The sequence below is a fragment of the Pimephales promelas genome, chromosome 5 (assembly GCF_988280905.1).
Source record: "Pimephales promelas chromosome 5, fPimPro1.hap1.1, whole genome shotgun sequence".
NCBI lineage: Eukaryota > Metazoa > Chordata > Actinopteri > Cypriniformes > Leuciscidae > Pimephales > Pimephales promelas.
In genome coordinates, this window is record NC_142773.1 from 27,519,271 (window position 1) to 27,541,123 (window position 21,853).

A 21,853-nucleotide genomic window follows, 5' to 3' on the forward strand; every position below is an offset into this window, starting at 1 on the left:
CTGCCATATGTATGCAGTATGCACAGCATTTTTTTTTTGTATATAGGTTCAGACAGTTCAGTCTTAAAAATGACAGTCTGAACACTAAGACCCCGTTTACACCTGGTATTAAAATGCGATCTGTATCCAGATAAGTTATCCGGATAATAAAAAACGCATGTTAATGCAAGGTGTAAACGCGTTGTGATCGGATCGTGATCGGATCTGCCTGACCACATCTGGAGGTAAAAGTGAACTAAAAGTGTTAAACCTTACCCTTACTCACCTTCACAGACATCCCATCTCTCCCATAGTTCCCGGAGTCACTTGCATATTGATATAGCATCTCCCTAAATGCCAGCAAATGATCTATTGCAGGGTGTAATATCTGCCTCCATGCTGTTCTGTACGACTTTCCTTCCTCGATGGAACACAGAAGGTGAATGTTTTAAGAATGTCTTGTCTGCTCTTTTCTATGCAATATAAGATATAAGGCAATATCCGGCTGTACTTGTAAATGATTATTTTAAGTGTGGGTTAGGTTAAAGCAGCTAAATGTTTTTCAAGTTGGATCAAACTCATAAGGTTGAAAGATTATCCAGATCATAATGGAGATGTCACCTGCTGAGCTTTATCTTCTCTGCAGTGCTCAGATTTACTGTTCTGTTCTCTGTGGTCACGTTTAATAGCCTACAAGACCTTTTGAGGATATGGTTAGATTGTTGTAATTAGTTGTGTAAGGAAATTACTTTCTTGGTCATACATCAGAACTGACTGATAGTTCACGCTTACACGCTTACAATTAGCTGGAGACCCTAATATATATATATGTGTGTGTGTGTGTGTGTGTGTGTGTGTGTGTGTGTGTGTGTGTGTGTGTGTATAATATATTATATAAATATTTAAATATTTTTTATATTATATAAATATTATATATATATATATATATATATATATATATATATATATATATATATATATATTTTATTATATACACATACAGTCACTGTACCGTTCAAATGTTTGTGGTCAGTATAATTTAAGAAATTGTATTCAGTAGAATGCATTAAATTGATAAAAATATAGTTTATTGTAATTATATACTAATTATTGTTAGTAATTTATTTATGTTAAAAATATTTCTATTTTAAATATATTATGTTATTTTGAAATGCTGTTCTTTCTATTCACCCAATAACTATATCACAGTTTCCATGAATATATTAAGCAGCACAACTGTTTTCAACATTGCTAATAATAATAAATGTTTCTTGAGCACCAAATCGGCTTATTATAATGATTTCTAAAGGATCATGTGGCACTGAAGACTGGAGTAATGATGCTGAAAATTCAGATTTGCCATCATAAAAATAAATTACATTTTAAAATATATTAATATAGAAATTATTTTAAATTGTAATATTTCATAATATTACTGTTTTACTGTTTTTCTTTATCAAATAAATGCAGCTTTAGTGAGCAAAAGAGACTTATTTCAAAAACATTTCCAGTTGGTTTATTTGTGTTGTGACTTGCTTGCCTGCTAAACTTCCATCGCAAGTGCATGACTTATTGCTTTTACAAACGATTTTGTTAACCCTTGTTTTTCATTAGGAAAGTTGCCCTTTCCACTATAAATGTTCCTTTAAATCCCGGTATAGCTACAGGATGTTGTTAACCATAACAATGAAATAACAAGGGAAATGACCAGGGATAAAAAAAAAAAGCTCTGAAGAGTCTCGACCTGGCGAGTCTGTCGGTCTCTGGACCGCAGTGGGCAGTTCAATTTTGGTGTACCAATGTCCAAACATAGCTGCAAGAAAATGAGAGAATGGCCGCAGAGGGAAATCATTTATCACATGAGCGGGACAGAACTACTACTTTCATCACCACAGATTCTTGATCAGTGTGCTGCAGCTGTCCAAATGCTCATTATTTCTCTGCCTCAGCATGCCCTGTGTTTGCTGTAGGAGGAGGTAAAGGAACACATTGAGTGGTTTATAGAAACACAACTCATCTTTAAATGTATAACAGGACATCAGTCTACAGATTGGATTAGATTTCCTGTCATGTTTTCTCAACCAGTTCAAACAATATAAAATACATAAATACACCAACCGACACAATCACAGCAGCAACATAAACTCATCATAAAGCACATCATAAAATTACATTTGACCAAACACTGAAGAGAAAAAAATAAGTCTTTATTAAAGATTTAAAATTATCAACAGTTGGAGATAGCCTTAGATGTTCTGGCAAATCATTCCACAAACGTGGAGCAGCGACAGAAAATGCACGATCCCCTTTTAATTTCAGTCGTGGCACAGTAAGCATCAACTTGTTTGAGGACCTTAAGGGTCTTGAACATTTCATGTGGAGAAGATCTGTAGCGTATTGAGGCGCCTGGCCATTTAAACCCATAAACAAGCTAACCTTATATCTCAATGGTTGAGCAAACAAGAGAAATGATGGGTCTTCAACATGGGGTCAGCTATGGTCTTTTCAGAGAGCCGTCGTGAATGTTGAAGGATTTGTTTTAAATTGTGGCCTTAAGCTCTGGTCTTTCTCATTAATCACAATTGAAGGGTTTCTTTAAAAACTCAAAAGATTATTTTTGGTTACATTTGGGTGTGTTTGTTTGGGTTTGTATTGGTCACTGTGATCTGTTAGTCACCAGCTGGAACAGAGCACATGAATACAGTATGAATGGCAGAGCCTGTTGGTCATGTTCAATGAATGCACTCAATCTGCTTTCCGTGACTAACAAATTAAATTAGCAAAATACAATATATTCATATATATTTGCTTTTTCCCCACGATAACAAGTTAATTGCTCTTGAGTCAGCCTGCCTGTATTCCATTCACTTGCATAATTTCCTTTTCATCCAGAGAGATAGAATTGGGGAGGGAGGAGGGCATCAGTCAGGACACAAGTTCAAAGTGTCTAAAAGAGTAAAGCAAAGAGTTCACATACAGGAAATGTTGCATGTTTCCCAGGAGTTCAGATTTGGGTTGAAACAAATAGATAGAGGAAAGGAAACAGGATTCGTTGACACCTTGTTGTTTACTGACATGCATTAAAATATTTCCAAAGGAGATTTCCAGAAGCGGAGACCCTCAGGGGCATCTCCAGTTTCACAGCGGTTTTGATTTTTGAAATGATATCCACAAGATGACAATGAAGTGCGGTCGAGGGGTTCGCCCCATCCTGTGCTGTGGTTTCTTGGAAACTGCATGTCAAGGGTCTGTCGTGGTATTATGTTAAGTTGTGTACCGTCTCATTTAGCCACCCCATGCTGTCTTGTCTGAGGAGATTTTGTCTAATGTTTATTAATTAGTTGGATTACTTTTAATCAATATAATTTTAATGTTTAAATATGTCCACAAGCGTATAAGCTGCTTTTCTGTTACAAAATTTGGTGTTACAGAGAATATATCTGAAATTTTTTTTAACACCTGTCGGCCCATCTAAGCATTGGAAATTCCTTCAAGACTTTCCATCTGCTGTGTTGTCATGGTTACAGTGTGATTATAGGATTCCCAATGTTTGGTTTTGCTCCTCGGATAGGTGTGGCCAGTGATGTGATTGCTTTGGAATTCTAAGATCATGAATCATAAATGAATCACAGACCTTTTTTAGCCATGTTTTATATTAATCACCCCATTCTCTTCTCTTTATCTCTGTCTCTCCAGGCTTTGGACCAGGACCGCACAGCTTTACAAAAGGTCAAGAAATCCGTCAAAGCTATTTACAACTCGGGTCAAGGTGAGTTTTGACCCAGCTGAGGGTCTTCAACAGTAAAGTTCTGTGAATAATAAAAATATGGCCTTAATCTTTGATAAAATGTGTGGTTGTGGTTGGGTTTAATTGGCACATTCATGGTGAAGTACCAATCTAACCCACAATCCTGAAGTAAGAAGTCGCTGTTACCATGGAAACGGGAATTGCCATTGCACTTCCTTCCTATTGTCTCTTCCCCCATTCTGTCTTGGCAAGCTCAAATGCTTACTTGCCCTCTAGGGTAAATCAGCATGAAAGGTCAGGAAATCCTCCAGATCAATCCTCCATAAGTAACATCTCACAGTGGTTTCTGGCTCATGCAGTCGCATTATCAGCTTGTAAGTGTTCAATGTCATATCGCTACTATTTGCCAAGCTCACAGTCTAGATGCCAAATATTAATGGCTGTTTGATCAGGGCTTCATAATGCCTAATGTTTACACTCAGGCTTCTCTTGTGGACCTGAAATAGACAAAGACATAGGCATGTTGAGAAGGGATCAGGGCTAGAGATTGAGAAACGAACAGTGTTTGAATAGAAGCATATTTAGGACTCTAAAACAGGGCAGACATCTGTGTTTTGCTGCTGTGTGACCTAGAGATGGGTCACAATGGCCGACTACATGATGATAAAAGCATAAAAAGACTATGAAAGATTTCAATGCACAGCTACAGCCATAGTGCCATACACATCCAGATAGATGACTATGGCAGTTGTCATATCTTGTGCTTATATTTTATCAGCAACATGCTATGAGTTTTTATTTTATTTTTATCAAACGGTCAAACGTCTTGAGAAATTCATTTGATTGGAGTCAAAACCAGACTAATTATACAGGGCTTTCATTTCAGAAAAGAAGAATGATTTTCAAGAAATTCCAGAAATAATGATTATTATTATTATTAACAAATTTATTTTTTGTTAATACATTTTTACTCTTCCACACTGTATGACGTAACAGACAACCAGTTGTCCAGTCCGGTTCCATTCACACAGCGCAGAGAATGTAGTTGTCGTTCCAGTAAATTACTGAAATGTGTGTAAATGGTTCCATAATAAGTTCCTTAAATACAGGACTAAAAAACATATTCTGTTGCTGTGTGAAGATGGCCAAAGTCTCAAAGTCCTTCATAATATAATTAGAGAGAGAGAGAGAGAGAGAGAGAGAGAGAGAGAGAGAAAAAAAACATTGTAGAAAGGAAATTTGTTTTGATCACTTTTGTGTTATTTTAAGTAATAAATATGCCTGTCCAATATTTTGAGTGGACGTGTATGCATTTGGTAGAGATTCATAAGCTCATAACAAAGACAAACAGTCAGAAATGAGAAACTAAATTTTTTTGTTCCATGGGTTGTTTACACAATACCTTGAATGAGCACTTTTATCACACTGAGATTCCCACAGATTGTTCCTCTGAGTTCATAACTGCTGCAGTAAACTTTCCCATCTGTTTGTTTAGAGAAGGTGACAGTCCCCTTATTTCAGGTTACCAGCTCGCTTAGTTCCACTTAACAGGTCAAATGTACCTTTTGCTCACATTGCCGTTATATGAACTTACGTTGCCTTTGATTGTTATACTAATAATAGGACATGGCTGTGACTACATGTGGTGATTTAAGTCTTGTGCATTCAATATGTAAGACTTCCTCTTGTGAGCTGCAGCGCTTGATTAGATTGATTGGCTGACCTCTCTCTGACCTCAGTATTCCTAAGAGAGCACACAGCCTCTACGCCTGTTGACCAATACAGGGACATCTCCATCATGATTCAGCAAATAGCTGCAGAAATGTCCCCTTTTCAGTTTGTTAATGAAAGCAGCCGCTCATGTTGCACATCACTTCGCTCTGTGATGCTGTCTTCCTGAAGTGTGCAGTGTATTTTACTGTGTGCAGCAGGCAGAGGATGTAAACTGGCTCCCGCTGTGTTATCCACTCTCTGCTGTGTGTGTTGCAGGTGGCCCCAGTGTCATGATCCTGTTTAATCAGTGACTGTAAGCACTCTAATCAGCTCCAGATGATTAATACCTGAGCTCTTGACACTTGGCATGGGGCGTTTGTTCTCTGTTGAATTTCAGAGGTCTGCTCATGTCACTTTGCTCACAGTCTTGTCTGTAACTTTTTAATCCAATTGTGGCATGGTATGATGATCTACTTATCTTTTCTACTGACATCAGTGGACCATGTTCACCTGTGTTTACCCTAAAAGTCTAGATTAAGAGTTTGGTTATCATGATCTTTTTTAAAATATATATATATTATGATATGACTGGGTCTCTGTGTGGCGATTGGTCTTTTTTGCTTTTATAGTCTTTTTTTGCATCTACACTTAAGAAAATTATAAACGCAACACTTTTGTTTTTGCACTCATTTTTCTTGAGCTGAACTCAAAGATCTAAGACTTTTTCTTTGTCTAAAGGCCTATTTCTCTCAAATATTGTTCACAAATCTTTTTAAATCTGTGTTAGTGAGCACTTCTCCTTTGCTGAGATAATCCATCCACCTCACAGCTGTGGCGTTTTCCAGATGCTGATTAGACAGCAGGATTGGCTTGGGTGGGCAAATGCTCACATTCGATGACGTCTGGCACTTTGGAGAGGTGTTCTCTTGATGAATGGATGAATCCTGGTTTTCACTGTACTGGGCAGATGGTGGTCAGACCAGATACTGACTGGTTTTCGGACCCCCCATTTTTTATAAAAAAAACAAAAAAATAAAAATACTACTTCTACTAACACATTTATTTAAACAGCTCCTATCACAAGTCAGTGTTTCACAGATCAGACTATACAAATATATATATATATATATATATATTTTACACTTAGACCTTTTGTGTTATTTCATAGTTTTGATGACTTCACTATTGTTCTAAAATGTGGAAAATAGTATAAATAGTATAAACAAGAATAACTATGTCCGTCCAATCTTTTGAGTGGAGATATATGAATTTAGGAGAGATTCATATGCTCATAAATAGGAGACATAAACTGTCAGAAATTAGCTCATCTATTTATTTTTTGGTTCATGGGTTGTTTGCACAATACTGTCGAGTCCATAACGGCTGCAGTAAAACTTCCCATCTGGTCATTTAGAGAAGGTGACAGCCCCCTTATTTCAGGGTACCAGATCTCTTAGCTCCACTCAACAAGACAAATGACCTAATAACGCCACTGTGCCATGGGCTGGGGTCCCAGTGTGCAGATATGGGAAGATGATGAAGCAATACCAGATGATGTGGTCTTCATACTGTGTTTTCAAAGTAAAGATCAGTATGGAGACCCTAAACTTGTACAGCACTAAAGTCATATTTAGAGATGGTCATGTTAGAAATTCTCTTCATTTTTCTTATTACACAAGAGACTGTTGTTTTGCGTTTTATTTAATGGACAAATTGTGAATGGGCACCTGGATTATTTTCCTATGGGCACTGATGACGTTGACCTGTGCCCAGTGGGGAGCAGTTTTTGCACATATGTTTATTGAAAGGGCTATTATTGGTTAGCTTGACATCCTGTGGGCTGGGATTCACACAGGAAGCTGCCCTAGTTGACAGATGTGCAGGGAATTGAGGAATTGTTTTCTTCCTCCACATGGAATGCTATTTAAAATGTTTTTTGTGTGTGTGTTATATGACATAACTCCATCCTCTTGGGTAATTTTTTATTAGTTGTATGGTTTAATGTTAACCAGTAGGTAGGGTAATACATTCTTGAAGCTGAATGTTTTGTTTTCTCAAAATACTTTCTTTCTCCTATTTCAGCTACATTTACAGACAAGACAGTGTTTATTCATAGGTTTATTAAGTAAAAAAGGGTCCACTGTGAAATTGAAAATGTCCAGGAACGTGTTTCAAAAAAGTATTTAAGTCATTATTTTTGCAGTTCCATTGGTGATGAAAGAAATTACACCCTTCACCTTTGAAATAAAGTATATTTCAATTCTTTCATAAAATGCATGGTCTGTTTTTCTTTACAGATCATGTGCAGAATGAAGAGAATTATGGGCAGGCACTCGACAAGTTTGGCAGCAACTTCATCAGCCGAGATAACTCTGATCTGGGAACAGCTTTCATCAAGTTCTCTGGCCTTATCAAGGAGCTGGCTGCACTCCTCAAGAACCTGGTGAGGGATAATGTACTGTTTTATGTATTAATAATTAAAATGTTTTTATGTATTGTAATATTATAAAAGCATTTTTTCTAAAAGCATTTGTCACGATTATTTATATTTTAAAACCAACAAACATTCACAAATAAAAAGCATGTTTAAACTAATACATTTAGAAAGTAACAGCAATTTTGACATTCACACACATTTAATTTTTTATAAATATCCTAAAATAGTCCTTTAAAGCTTATAATTTGGCTATTACCATTCTTGTACAGTGCATGTTGTGTGTTTTCTTGATCATAAGCTGTATGAAACTGGTTCTGATTTTTTCCCCCTTTTCTCCTCAGCTCCAGAGTCTCAGCCACAATGTCATCTTCACCCTGGACTCTCTGCTCAAAGGAGATCTGAAGGGAGTGAAGGGGGTAAGATTTACATCCCTGTCTCTGGACTGAACTTATTGGAAAGACCCTCTCTGAGGAACACCCTGATTTACTGCCCCATACTGGTCTGAAATGAGTCCCTTTGGACCAAAAAATGCACACTGTAAATTACGTTGGAGTTAAATTACAGGGTTCTTCATGCCACTGTCGTCTATGAAACACAGCGCTGAAGGAATGGCCACATTTAGTGCTAGTAAACACTGTGGGAGTGTTTAACACCCTTTGACTCAGTCGGTTTGAAGTGTTTACTGGTTGACTGGAGGATAGAGCTCAGGCGTCAGACTGACCACTCTTGTTAGCAGGCTTGATGTCTCAGGCTTGAAGGCAGATATGTAGTGATTGTGAAAATGACTTGCACTAAGTGTAGGGCCGTCTCACACTGAGCTGTTTTGGGAGGGCTGTCTGATTGTTTTTACATTAGCATGACCCAGGCTTAGAGCTTCAGCAGCATCAGCTGAATTTCTGAGTAGAAGTGATGAGGCTTCACTTTTTTGCTCAGTAGACAGAGGTTACATACCTTCCAGCCCCCACTCTTTCTCTCTCACTCTCTTATCTCACTCATACTTTGTCTCTCTCTTTCTTTCACCCTCTTACTCAGCGGAAACGAAACCGTTCTCTAAAGCCCTTATTGACAGAGGCAGAGGCAGTTGAAGGGTATAAGTGCAGTCCCTGGAGGACATTATCAGCTCTCTCTAAAATCTTTCCTGCAGTGGAACAGATGCCTCATAATAACCCATTAACAAGCACATACGCCAATGCTCCTGTACCAGGACTCACTCAGTGCATCTTAAAGGAATAGTTCACCCAAAAATTAAAACTAGCCCATTATTTACTCACCCTCAAGTCATCCTAGGCATATATGACATTCTTCTTTCAGACGAATACAGTCGGAGTTATATAAAAAATGTCCTGGCTCTTCCAAGCTTTCTAATAGCAGCGACTGGTTGTATCTGTTTTGAAGTCCATAAAAGTGCAGTCTATGCAGTCTATTTGCGCCCAAAGCGCAACTTGATTAAAATCGATTCAATCGATAAAAAAAAAAAAAACAATCACACATTTTTCTGTAATTAATTATGATTAATTGCACGTAGCATTAACTTTTTATTTTATATTGTAACAATCTTTACATTTTTCTCATCATTTAATCTAAAATGTGAAAAAGTAATCTTAATTTAGAGACAACATAAAGACAGTCACCTATATTTTAAATATTTGTTTAATGGCATCTTTTTATGAAAGAAGGCATCACTGATATCATTACTGCTACTGATGTCTCTATGAAATAGATTTTCTCTCAATTATAGCCATTAATTATAGGCATAACAGTATAATTGAAAGCTATCAATTTTAACATGTATTAGGTTTTAATAAAATATGACAGCTTTAAATTTAAGTGAACTTAAAACAATCTTCACATAAAGCCATTGTAATAAATGTCACATTTACCTGTGCCCATCAATATATAATTTTTTTCTATTGGCCCAGTTAGACCAGTTCAGCTTTTTACTTGCCCTTTCAAAATGGACAAAAAGTTATTGTTTTTGTTGTTTATGAACCATATAACTTTGAAACAGTGCTTTGAAATTTTCAGGTTGGTGTAACAGGTAGTAGGAATACTGTATATTCATGCTGTGAGCACGTTCGTGCTTAAACCCTTGCTAAGAATCCAGCAAACTGATACACTTCAGATAAAGTAACACACTCCAAAAGGACTCAGCCAAAACACCTGTGTGTGTTTCATGATCCATTATTATTTGAGCAGATGAACATTTGGGTAGTTGGAAAGTGGATAACGTCATTAAGTCTAGAGAATAGGTTCCTGAGAGTGGGAAAATCTGATAATAAAGAAATTGCATTACCGCAGTCCATGTCAGTCACTACTGTACATCAGCAGTCTGAGCCTTTTATAGTAGTGTTCTGATCAAATCTCTTGATGTAGATGATTTCTTTGTGGTTCTTTATGTGAAAAATATAGAAAATGTTGAAAATGGTCTATAACAGTCTGCACAGTTAACCTAATTGCTCCTTGCACTATTTATTTTATTTTCCTCAACACAGGATCTTAAAAAGCCTTTCGACAAGGCCTGGAAAGACTATGAGACCAAGTTGTGAGTATCATTACCATGTGTTTATTCTTTGGCCGCTATATGAAGAGTTCAGATGCAAAAGCCTCTAAATGCCATTTGAAATTTTCTTCTAGAATGATCATTTTTATCAAACTTGTATATTTAAGTTCAATAATTTCACTTAAATGGCAATGATAATTACCTATTAATTGTTATTTAAGTGAAATTACTGAACTTAAATATACAAGTTTGATAAAAATCATCATTAAAGAAGAAAATTTCAAATGGCATTTAGAGGCTTTTGCATCTGAACTCTTCATATATAAAATGTTGTTTAATGAAATGTGGCAACGTACAGCAGTTTTATTGTCAAGCACAACAATATATCATTATCATCATAGTGAAAGAGCCACTTGCGGTAACCTCTGTCTGAACTTCTGCTTATTGTTTCTCTGTCATCTTTTGTTTCTTGTCTTTTTCGCCATAGCACGAAGATTGAGAAGGAGAAGAGGGAACATGCCAAGCAGCACGGCATGATCCGTACGGAGATCACCGGCGCAGAGATCGCAGAAGAGATGGAGAAGGAGCGAAGGATCTTTCAACTGCAGATGTGTGAGGTGTGTGGGCATGAGGATTTAAACTTTCGGTCTCTTTCCTCCTCGTTCTTTCGAGAAAGTTAGCTTGACGGCTAGTTTTGATTGTTCAGCAACTTTAGGTTGTTTCCTTGCTCTCTTCTGCCATGATGTCTGCTCTAACTTGAGGTGTTGTGAAAGGCCAGGCGATCTTCTGATGTGTTCGTATTTTTCACCCAGCAGCAAGTTTTGAAGCAGTTGTTTGAGACATCATTGCTCGACAGTGTCTTAGCTCATGAATATTAATTTGGCTGTTGTGACGTTGCTAGGTAACATTACTGAACTATCCATTAACACAACCTGATTAATATTCATGAGGCAAGCCTTTAAAACAGTGGGCTTTGTATGGACCATTTCACAAGATGTAAACAACACTGGTCCAGAAGCACTTCCTGTTTCAGTTTAACAATGCAAAAAAACCTGGGATAAAATACAACCAACAGAACATTTAAAACTGAATAAAAAGTTAAACATCTTTAAGATGTTTGTTTACATGTGAAATAAAGAAAACAGTTACAAACTGAAACAGGAAGTGCTTCTGGACCAGTCTTGTTTACGTCTTGTGAAATGGTCTATAATCAGGTGCAGAATATGCTTATACAGACATACCAAGATAACAGACCAGCTTTATGTTTGATCACGTTTTACATGATATTTTACTGTTTTTATAAATATTGTACACATATATTTCCAAGATGTATTGAATTGGATATCAGGTCTGTGTTTGGTCATCTTTGAGATGCAAACAAAAATTGTATATCAACAATTTAACAGTAAATTACATAGAACAAACCATTGAATCATAACCAATAGTTTTCAAGGCTCACTTCAAACAAATCAAAACTGCTTTTATTGAAATTGGATTTCATAATTTAAACAATATACAAAGAAACTTAAAATACAAGTCATTAAATGTGTATAATATCAATTGATGCAGGCTGAAGTGTCCCCCTCAATATTTCTGTTTGAACCAGATGTGTTGGGGTGGAGCATTAAAACACAATTCTTATAGTTGAGCCACTTTAACCACTTCAAAGCAAGTGTGTTTGTGTTTAGAAGGGAGCAGCATCTCAGAAGTTCCTTCCTATTAACAAACCAATGTCTCTATGCTTTATTATCTGTGGTTCCCAACAGTACCTGATCAAAGTGAATGAGATTAAGACCAAGAAAGGAGTGGATCTCCTCCAGAATCTCATCAAGTATTATCATGCACAGTGCAAGTGAGTGTCCCAGAGTCCCGTTTTTTTTCCTGATTTATGGGTATTCCTAAGAAATGTCTCCCAGATTAGTTAAGATTTCAGTATTTTGATATTAAATTGAGATATATTATCTTTAAAGAGTTTGTAATTGCACACAGTTATTAAATGTATACAACCGTTGGTAAGATAAAAAAAAAGAAAATAAATAATTAGTATTTTTATTCAGCTGGGAATGCATTCAATTAATCAAAAGTGTCAGTTAAAGGCTGTAATACACTACACGACTTAAAATCTAAACATATTTTAGACATTTGTACTGGTCATAAGTCTGGAGAAAACAGCACAGACTCTGGAATAAGATGAAACTTTCTGGAGTGCATGTGTCAACCGCCTCCGTTCGCACATGCTATCAAATGGAGTAAACTTTGAAAGGCAACGAGTTCGCCTGTTCATGTTAATGAATGTGTAAAAAAAAGAAGTATACTTTGGGCTTTAGATGTAGTTGTTTTTATCTGTCAAATATTTAATTGCTATACTCACTGGTTGATCAAGGGCAGCTTTGGTTTCAGTATTGACGCACCATACACTACGATGTGTGTTCTAAAATTAGCTCAAAATATCAAACATGTTTTGATATTCTCTGGCTCTATGGAATCATTGTCTGAAGCTAAAAAATCGGAGTCTGTGCCCATCACGGTTGCACCTCAATGCAGAACATGAGATCCACGGGGAGGAGTCGGATCACGATCCAAGGGGTGGAGATGGGAAGGATTAAGGTTGGGTTTAGGGATTAGGGGGCCGAGTTGGTTAGGTTTAGGTGTATGTAAGGTGGGAGGAGTTGGATCTGGATCCGACTCCTCCCCATGGATTTCATGTTCTGCAGTGAGGACCATCTCGCCCATTTTATACTATGCGATATTCTGTGAAATTTGCCAACTCCGACTGCCCTGCAGACTTTTGGCAACTATTGTCGACTCATCCAGATACCAAATCGTGGCAAATATCTGAGCACAATTTGTGTATTCCAGCCTTAAAGACGTATAATATTATACAATTTAAAAAAAAAACTTTTAAAATGTAATAATATTTCATGATATTACTGTTTTTACTGTATTTTTGATCAAATAAATTTAGTCTTGGTTAGCCATGAGCGTAAATGACTAATTTAAAAACAAATTAAACGTATAACAACCCAAACTTTTCAACGGTAGTATACATAGTGTTGAACATTCATTTGTGCTTGTACTTTCTCTCAGTTTTTTCCAGGACGGCTTGAAAACCGCTGACAAGTTGAAGCAGTATATTGAGAAATTAGCAGCTGATCTCTATAATGTTAGTAAACCCTTACATTCGTGCTTCTGTTTTAGTTTTCAGTTGTGTTTTTAGTTCTGTTACTATGCATGCAGCGCTGCTTATGAGAAGAACATTATGATTATATTAAATATGATATCATAAAACATAAGCGTTATTAATATGTGAGTCTATGAGTGAAATATGATCTCATATTAAGACAGCTCAATCCAACTGTTCCTTTGAAAAAGTAATAAAGGTTTACTAGCAGTGCCTCCTCAAGAAATAGTTTTCTCTTATGCAGACATCTTAAAATGAGGAAATTGCAGCCTGTTTGTTTTATATTGTTTATTTCTCTCCATATTGAAACACTGTAAATCTGAACTGTCAGATCAAACAGACCCAGGACGAAGAGAAAAAACAACTCACAGCTCTCAGAGACCTCATCAAGTCGTCCTTACAACTGGACCAGAAAGAGGTAGGTACATCACCGGAGGATGTGACCTCTGCCTTTAATCTGCAAAGACTTAATGAGACCCTTTCGTCTTTGACTGATCACTGAGGGTAATCTATCAGAATAGTGCAATCACTTCCATACATGTCTTGCAACAATGGGTTTTCTGCATTGAAGATATGAATGAGTCCAGATGTGAATATGCTTTTCATATACAGTTTGTCCTGACATTTACTGCCTCTGAGAGACTGTGAAGTAGGTTTTCAGTGTTTGTGTGCGAGCGTGCATGTTCTCACGAGAGAGAGGAAACGTGGACATGAGGATCAGACAGTGACAACACAAGCTCTTTTGTAGAGCCCAGCGTTTGATCTTTTATGTGTTTTGTTTGGAGTTGATGTCCATTTGAACCGGACGTTTCTGGTCTCGATTGAATAACAATGCCCTGTATTGTATTATCCTCGGGACACTGCTGTGAACATTGCAACGCTAGGTTTGCTCTTATTTTTATTCAACGCACGCTGCAATAACAATAATCTGACATCTGCATTTCTGACTCCTTTCCTCCTTTCTCTTTCACTGCCTTCCAACTGAAGTCTAGGAGAGTAAGTTCATAAAAGTGACGTTTAGTGTTGCCTGACTTTTTTTTTCCTTTTCTGATTTTATTTTATGTACTGTGTGCGCAAATGTTTCTTTTAATACAATATAATTTTATTATCATATTGTGGTTACATTTGGTGCTAGAATAAAATACTGAATATTTCTTCTTCATTTTACATATTGTTTCTTTATTTAAAATCCTTTTTTTTTTCTTTTCAATGTATTCTCAGACTTTTGATCACACTTTTTTTCTCTTTATGATAAGGTTTCATTTACTACATAATTGCATGCTATGCTAATTTGCTTGGTACGGTTTATTCATTAGATTTTGAATATTTTTGCTGTGATGTGCAGGATTCTCAGAGCAAGCAGAGCGGTTACAGTATGCACCAGCTGCAGGGCAATAAGGAGTTTGGTTGTGAGAAGAAGGGCTATCTCTTCAAGAAAAGTGATGGGTGAGCTCTCACACTGATGTGAAATGTAGTCAGATGAGTAATGTGACTTAATTGTCTCTTGATTGTGTCTAATGGAATTGGCTACACTGTAATTGATTGGTTCAACACCACATAGCTTCCGATCACTGCTTCTTCCAGCTCTAAAGTGTCAAGTCACTTAAATATATACAGTATAAACATCAGGCATCCCGATGCTTTACCGTAGAAGATGCATCATTAGGCACTCCCCTTGAAACTCTTTTAAAAGCATTAATGGCACATATCCCATGTTTTACTGTTTTATTTTTTAGTATATTGAGCAAAAGTGACAGATTTTAATAATGTTAAAAAAAATCTATTTCAAATAAACACTGTTTAAATAAAAAAACCATAAACAGCATTCAACACTGATAATAATAATGTTTCTTGAGCACCAAATCATCATATTAGAATGATTTCTGTAGGATCATGTGACACTGAAGACTGGAGTAAAGATAAAAATTCACCTTAGCCATCACAGGAATAAATTACATTTTTAAATATATTAAAATAGAAAAAGGTTATTTTAAATTGTAATAATATCTCACAATATTACTGTTTATATTGTATTTTCTTATGTAAATGCTGCTTTAGTGTGTGAGACTTGAAGACTCTTTTCAAAAACATGAAAAAAGTCCAACTAACTTCAATTGTCAATGTTACGTGTTTTTTGTTGTTTTTTTCAATTCTGTTTTTTCCAATTAATTTCCAACAATTCTGTGTTGAACCAATTAAACCTGTAATAAAAATGTATTCTATGAAAAATATATCAAATAAATATATTTTTTGTAGTTTATGGGAATTATGAGTTTAGCAACTATAAACCAACATTTGGTAAGAAACAAGCATCACTTTTTCTCCTTTGTTCCAAAGGAGAAAAACATTTCACATTTTCCTCCTTTGTTCCAAATACCAAGCCATCTTAGAGATTCTAAGGATGGGTGTAATGATTTTCATTCACAGGATCCGTAAGGTGTGGCAGAGGAGGAAGTGCTCAGTGAAAAATGGCATCCTCACCATCTCCCATGCCACAGTGAGTACTTCACATACTCACAGAATAGGCTGATATTTACTTTAAAAGGATGTTTGGTCTCATTTGATTACTACTTACCTATTGAATGTTATATTTTTAAGTTAGATTTTTTTTAAATTAAGCATAACTGTAGCTTTTAAACTGTTTTAAGCTTTTAAACACAATTTAAAAATCTTATGGCTTTTTGTTTCCTCACTTTAGTACTTATTCAAAACGATCTCTCACCGTGTAAAGGTGAACATGGGGGTAGTGCTGCCCAGTTACCATAGAAACATGCACCCGGTGCGATCTGACTCATACACTAATGATATTAGCACGAACGAGACCCAGCATGCTCCGGGCCCCAGGTGGTCGATGAGTTTCCTGGTGTAATCTGCTGTAAGGACACTAATGCTCAGCAGAAGCCGTGTGGAGCAAATGAATTTTGCTTTCTTGTCTCTTTGGCAATGTGCTCATATTCCTGTCTGATAGCATTTTAATATGCTCCAAACCCTAACCTAACAGTCTACTAATGTAGTTTACGAATAGTTGCAAAGCTACTTATAGTTAGTAGAATGTCTAAATCGGACCATCGAAATAAAGAGTAACATACCTGAATATTGTACAATGTACAGTGTTTACTGAATATATAACGAACATTAATATTGTGGGTTGTACATACATCATTGGTTTGTCTTAAAACTGAAACCGTTGATTCTGTGTTGGATACTCTTTTGTAAATAATTACGTTTTATTTCTTATAAAACGGAAAAATATTTTCACATGTTTCTGAAGTATGATTTCTACAATGCTGACCATGTCATGCATGAACTGTGTTGGCAATCCTCCATTTCACCAAGGCTGTTATTGTTACCAATATGGAGCTATCGCAATCTGTTTTACCACATTACTTCCAGCAAAGGCTTTTGTCCCTATAGAGCTTTTTTAGGTTTTCTAATTTTTATTTCCTCATCAAAACATTCTCTCTGGGATTTAAGTTAGACAGTAATATATGGAAAAAAACATTATTTATACGATATTCTAAATTATATAATTAAATATTGTTATGACTTCTCATATTGACATGTTTTTAGTTACATGCATCAATTAATATATAAATCAAGTTGAGTTCAGCCTCCCCTATTATTGTTTTGTTTTCTTATTTCTCTTATCTCTCTTATTATTCTTATAATAACACTACACAAATATATATATATATATATATATATATATATATAAATAGGTTGCTGAAATAACAAATTTATATAAATTTATTAAAATTACACAAATTTATATAAATTTGTGTAATTTTAGTAAATTTGTATAAATTTGTTATTTCAGCAACATATTTCTATGTGGGAGGAAGAAACCTGTTTATTTTTTCCATAAATTTTTTGAAACAAATAAATAATAGTTAAACTAAAATAAATAAAATAAGAATATAATAATAATAAAATAACACACCATTGACTTAATGGAAACTATAAACTCATAAGCAACTGGTAAACCATGTCATTTGATGATTTTCCAAGTCACTCTTCCAATTTTCACAAAGTCTCATCTATGTTAGCCAGGTAAATGCCTTTACCTTGGTGATGAGTCCATAAACTGGCCCCAAAACTGACTGTAATTACTCTGTCCAGTCCAACAGGCAGCCGGTGAGACTGAATCTGCTGACCTGTCAGGTTAAACCCAGCGGAGAGGATAAGAAGTGCTTTGACCTCATCTCCCGTGAGTAACTACACAGAACCTATGTCCCCTGCCAAACTTCAGAGTACTTCCATCCGTGCCAAGTGCTAGCAAGGCCTCCAGAAGTCTAACTCCATTACACAGACAGAGACTCCTAAGTGCAGTGTTCAGAGGCTGAAGAGCAGTTAACATAATGCACTTCTTCCCCTAATAATCTCTTTCCCTCTTTCCCTCTGCAGATAATCGAACATATCACTTCCAGGCAGAGGATGAACAGGAGTTTGTGATGTAAGTGTGAATGTGTTAGTTCGAGAGTTGATACCATCTGTTATTTTTCTGTGCTTGTGAATGAGAACAAGATGTGAGTGTATCAGTGCCTCTGTGTTAAGGAGAAGAATATATAAGGACTGGGCTACATATAACTAAAAAAAATAAGAGAGAAAACATATACTACCATCAATTATTTATTAAATAGATAAAAAGTCACAATAAAGACATTTATGATGTTATAAATTATTTCTCTTTCGTAAAATCGAAACTTTCTGTTTTATTGAACTTTCTTTTCCTCAAAGAAACCCAAAAACAATACATCACCGTTTTCACAAAATATTGAGCAGCACAACACTTTTCAACATTAAGAATTTGTTTCTTCAGCACCAGATTAGCATATTAGAATGATTTCTGATGGATCATGTGACATTGAAGACTGGAGTAATGATGCCGAATATACAGCTTTGCCCCATGACAGGAATAAATTACATTTTATAATCTATTAAATTCAGTTAAAATCAGTTAAAGTGAAGTCTTGGTGAGCATAAGAGACTTCCAAAAACAAGAAATAATTGTATGAAAAATGTCAACTTCCACAGTTTTTTTGCATTACATGAATTAGGTGAAAATAATATTAGTACTAATAAAACAAATAGAATTTTCATAATGTGTGTTCATATATTTTTACTATTATATTATAGACCATTTCACAAGATGTAAACAACACTGGTCCAGAAGCACTTCCTGTTTCAGTTTTTTAACACTACATAAAAGCTGGGATAAAATACAACCAACAGAACATTTAAAACTGAATCAAAAAGTTAAACAAACATCTTTAAGATGTTTTCTTTACATGTGAAATAAAGAAAATAGTTACAAACTGAAACAGGAAGTGCTTCTGGACCAGTGTTGTTTACATCTTGTGAAATGGTCTATATATTATATTATATTTATTATATGTATTATATATTCTGCTTTGGATTAGTAAGCTAGTGTGTGTCTGTTGATATTTAAATATCTGTATAGCACATATATTGATACATAAATATGTGTTCGCATGCAAATCTGTCTAGTGTGGGTGTCTTATGGCTTAGGCTGAAACGTGTCTTTGTGGACATGGTATTAATAAACATATGAGATATAACTAGAGAGTGTGGTTTTTCATCTTTATTTGTGTGTGGTATTTCACATAACTTATCACATGTGGTGCGCAAGCTATTAATGCATATATATGTTCATGTGTGATGAGCAGATGGATTTCAGTGCTGACCAACAGTAAGGAGGAGGCTCTGAACATGGCTTTCCGTGGGGAGCAGAGTGCTGGAGATGACAGTTTGGAAGACTTGACCAAAGCCATCATCGAGGATGTGCTGCGCATGCCTGGAAATGAAGTCTGCTGTGACTGTGGAGCACCAGGTTAGCCAAGTTTTGTAGCAGTGGCATCTGACACAGTCCCCATTTTATCAATGCAGTGAGTTTCATAGATTCATGCGCCACCTTGTGGCTAAGAAGTGAGTGGTAGGACACAGCGCTCATCTACTACAATATAAAATCCAATTTTCTCCCATTTTATCTGCTCTAGAGCCTAAATGGTTATCCACTAACCTTGGCATCCTGACATGCATTGAGTGTTCAGGGATCCACAGGGAAATGGGTGTCCATATTTCACGCATCCAGTCCATGGAACTAGACAAACTCGGCACCTCTGAACTCTTGGTAATGTGAATGTAAATCTTGTAATTTACACTACCTTTTTAGAAGTTTAAGGGTCTTTTTTTGAGGTGGAGAAATTTATTCAGCTTAGATGCATTAAATGGATTATAAATGATGGTAAAAAGAGCTCTAAAATGTTTCAAATACAAGTTTTTTTTTTTTACTTTCTATTTATCCAAGAATTATGAAAAAATAAACAGTTTCCACAAAAAAGTAAGCAACACAACTGTTATTATACAACTAATAATAAATGTTTCTTGAGTACCAAATCAGCATATTATAATGATTCTGAAGGATCTTGTGACATTGAAGACTGTAGTATGATACTGAAATTCAGCTTTGCCATCACAATAACAAAATGTTTTTAAAATATTTTAATATACCATAGAAAAGTTAAAATAACATTTCACAATATTACTGGTTTTACTATATTTTTGATCTGATACATATGCCTTGGTGAGCATACGATTTTTTTATGCATCATTGCGGACCACAAATTTTTGAACGGTAGTGGGTGTGTGTATAAATTAAAAAGTGTTGACTTTTTAACAATCTCTTTGGTGAATGTATTACTAAATTATAGGTATGCTATGATCTGTTAACATGATAGTGACTGACATACGATTGCTATCTTTCTACAGCTGGCTAAGAATGTGGGTAACAGTAGTTTCAATGAAATTTTAGAAGGGAATCTACCAAGCCCTTCACCAAAGCCAACACCATCAAGTGACATGTGAGTACCAGCTTACCTAGCATACATTAACAATTGCAGATAGTACTACAGACTTTAACTATTGGAATGACCCTTTGTTTAGTAGTTAATGCACCAATTCATATGTAAAGCAGCATGTTCTTTTTGAAATGAACTATTTTAGGACTGAGAGGAAGGAGTACATAAACGCAAAGTACGTGGAGCATAGGTTTGCTCGGCGGACAGCCACTACAGCCACAGCCAGACAGGGCGACTTGTACGAGGCTGTGAGAACTCGAGACCTGATGGCTCTTATTCAGCTCTATGCAGATGGAGTGGAGCTTATGGATCCATTTCCAGAAGCAGGACGGGTATTGATCTTTGTCTAATAGTTTTTCATTGATTAACTGATTTATATGCTTCTTATTTAGAGTTATATATATATATATATAGTCATTTACTTACCAGAGTGTATATGAACTGACCTCAGGTCAGATGAGAAATATGGTCCCCAAGGGTTTGTCAAGCCACTTACTATTAGTTTTAAAGTATCTCAAACCTGCTTTTGGTCAATTGCAAGAGTATGCTATATAGCATATTTAAATGAAATGAATGCAAATATATTTTTTAGTAATGTTGTCCTGATTCTGGTACTGAATTACTGTCGACAGGACCCGGGAGAGACAGCGCTGCACTTTGCTGTGCGGATTTCAGACCAGACCTCGCTGCACCTGGTGGACTTTCTTGTCCAAAACAGGTAACGGACAGAACATTCTGTAGTGTGTAGTAGTCCACTGATGCTCATTAGCATATAATTAAGCTGCAAGATGGTAAATATGGATCTGTGTGTACAGTGGAACTCCAGACAGACAGACGGAGAGTGGAAACGCTGCTCTCCATTACTGCTGCACATATGAGAAGTCAGAGTGTCTCAAACTGCTGCTCAGGGGAAAACCATCTATTGACCTGGGTAAGTGGGTTATCTTTAGCAATAGTGTTTCAACAGAGATAACATCTGCAGTTATTTCAAAATAAATAAAGGCAGCTGATTTTTGATATTTATCTAAAGTTAAAATTCTACAATTGCTGTAAATAAACGTTTTAATAATGATAGAAGTCTGATAATTTGTAATATAATGCTTTGTAGTTTAGACCACAATGCTTGGCCATGTGAATTTATTAACATATATTTCCTTTATTTAGAATCTATATTAATTTGTTGATTAAGTGTGTAAATGCAGTATTCATTATATATATAATAGTAAATAGTAAAATACTAATAGCATGGATAACAATTTAAAAGAACTGCTTTCTATTTTAATATTTAACAAAAAAATCCTTTAATGACAATTAAATGCATGCTTGCTGAATAAAAGTATTAGTTTCTTTAAAAAAATCGTACTGACCCCAAACCTATGTAGAAGTAAGCAATAAGGTACGAGAGGCTGTGCTGTTT

At 35.7% G+C, this 21,853-nt stretch overlaps 1 protein-coding gene across 2 annotated transcripts in view; it reads left to right on the forward strand.

Annotated features, from left to right (window-relative positions):
* asap1a (ArfGAP with SH3 domain, ankyrin repeat and PH domain 1a) overlaps positions 1 to 21,853 on the forward strand; it is a 45,294-nt gene that overhangs the window by 13,607 nt on the left and 9,834 nt on the right. For both annotated transcript variants that reach the window (XM_039676199.2, XM_039676201.2), the window contains exons 4-21: positions 3,676 to 3,748; positions 7,738 to 7,883; positions 8,219 to 8,293; positions 10,370 to 10,419; positions 10,865 to 10,994; positions 12,144 to 12,229; positions 13,465 to 13,540; positions 13,890 to 13,976; positions 14,904 to 15,004; positions 15,986 to 16,055; positions 17,678 to 17,765; positions 17,963 to 18,011; positions 19,246 to 19,409; positions 19,576 to 19,709; positions 20,348 to 20,439; positions 20,582 to 20,768; positions 21,069 to 21,154; positions 21,252 to 21,367. In XM_039676199.2, coding sequence (XP_039532133.2) covers positions 3,676 to 3,748; positions 7,738 to 7,883; positions 8,219 to 8,293; positions 10,370 to 10,419; positions 10,865 to 10,994; positions 12,144 to 12,229; positions 13,465 to 13,540; positions 13,890 to 13,976; positions 14,904 to 15,004; positions 15,986 to 16,055; positions 17,678 to 17,765; positions 17,963 to 18,011; positions 19,246 to 19,409; positions 19,576 to 19,709; positions 20,348 to 20,439; positions 20,582 to 20,768; positions 21,069 to 21,154; positions 21,252 to 21,367 — 1,810 coding nt within the window. The remainder of the gene's footprint in view (positions 1 to 3,675; positions 3,749 to 7,737; positions 7,884 to 8,218; positions 8,294 to 10,369; positions 10,420 to 10,864; positions 10,995 to 12,143; positions 12,230 to 13,464; positions 13,541 to 13,889; positions 13,977 to 14,903; positions 15,005 to 15,985; positions 16,056 to 17,677; positions 17,766 to 17,962; positions 18,012 to 19,245; positions 19,410 to 19,575; positions 19,710 to 20,347; positions 20,440 to 20,581; positions 20,769 to 21,068; positions 21,155 to 21,251; positions 21,368 to 21,853) is intronic.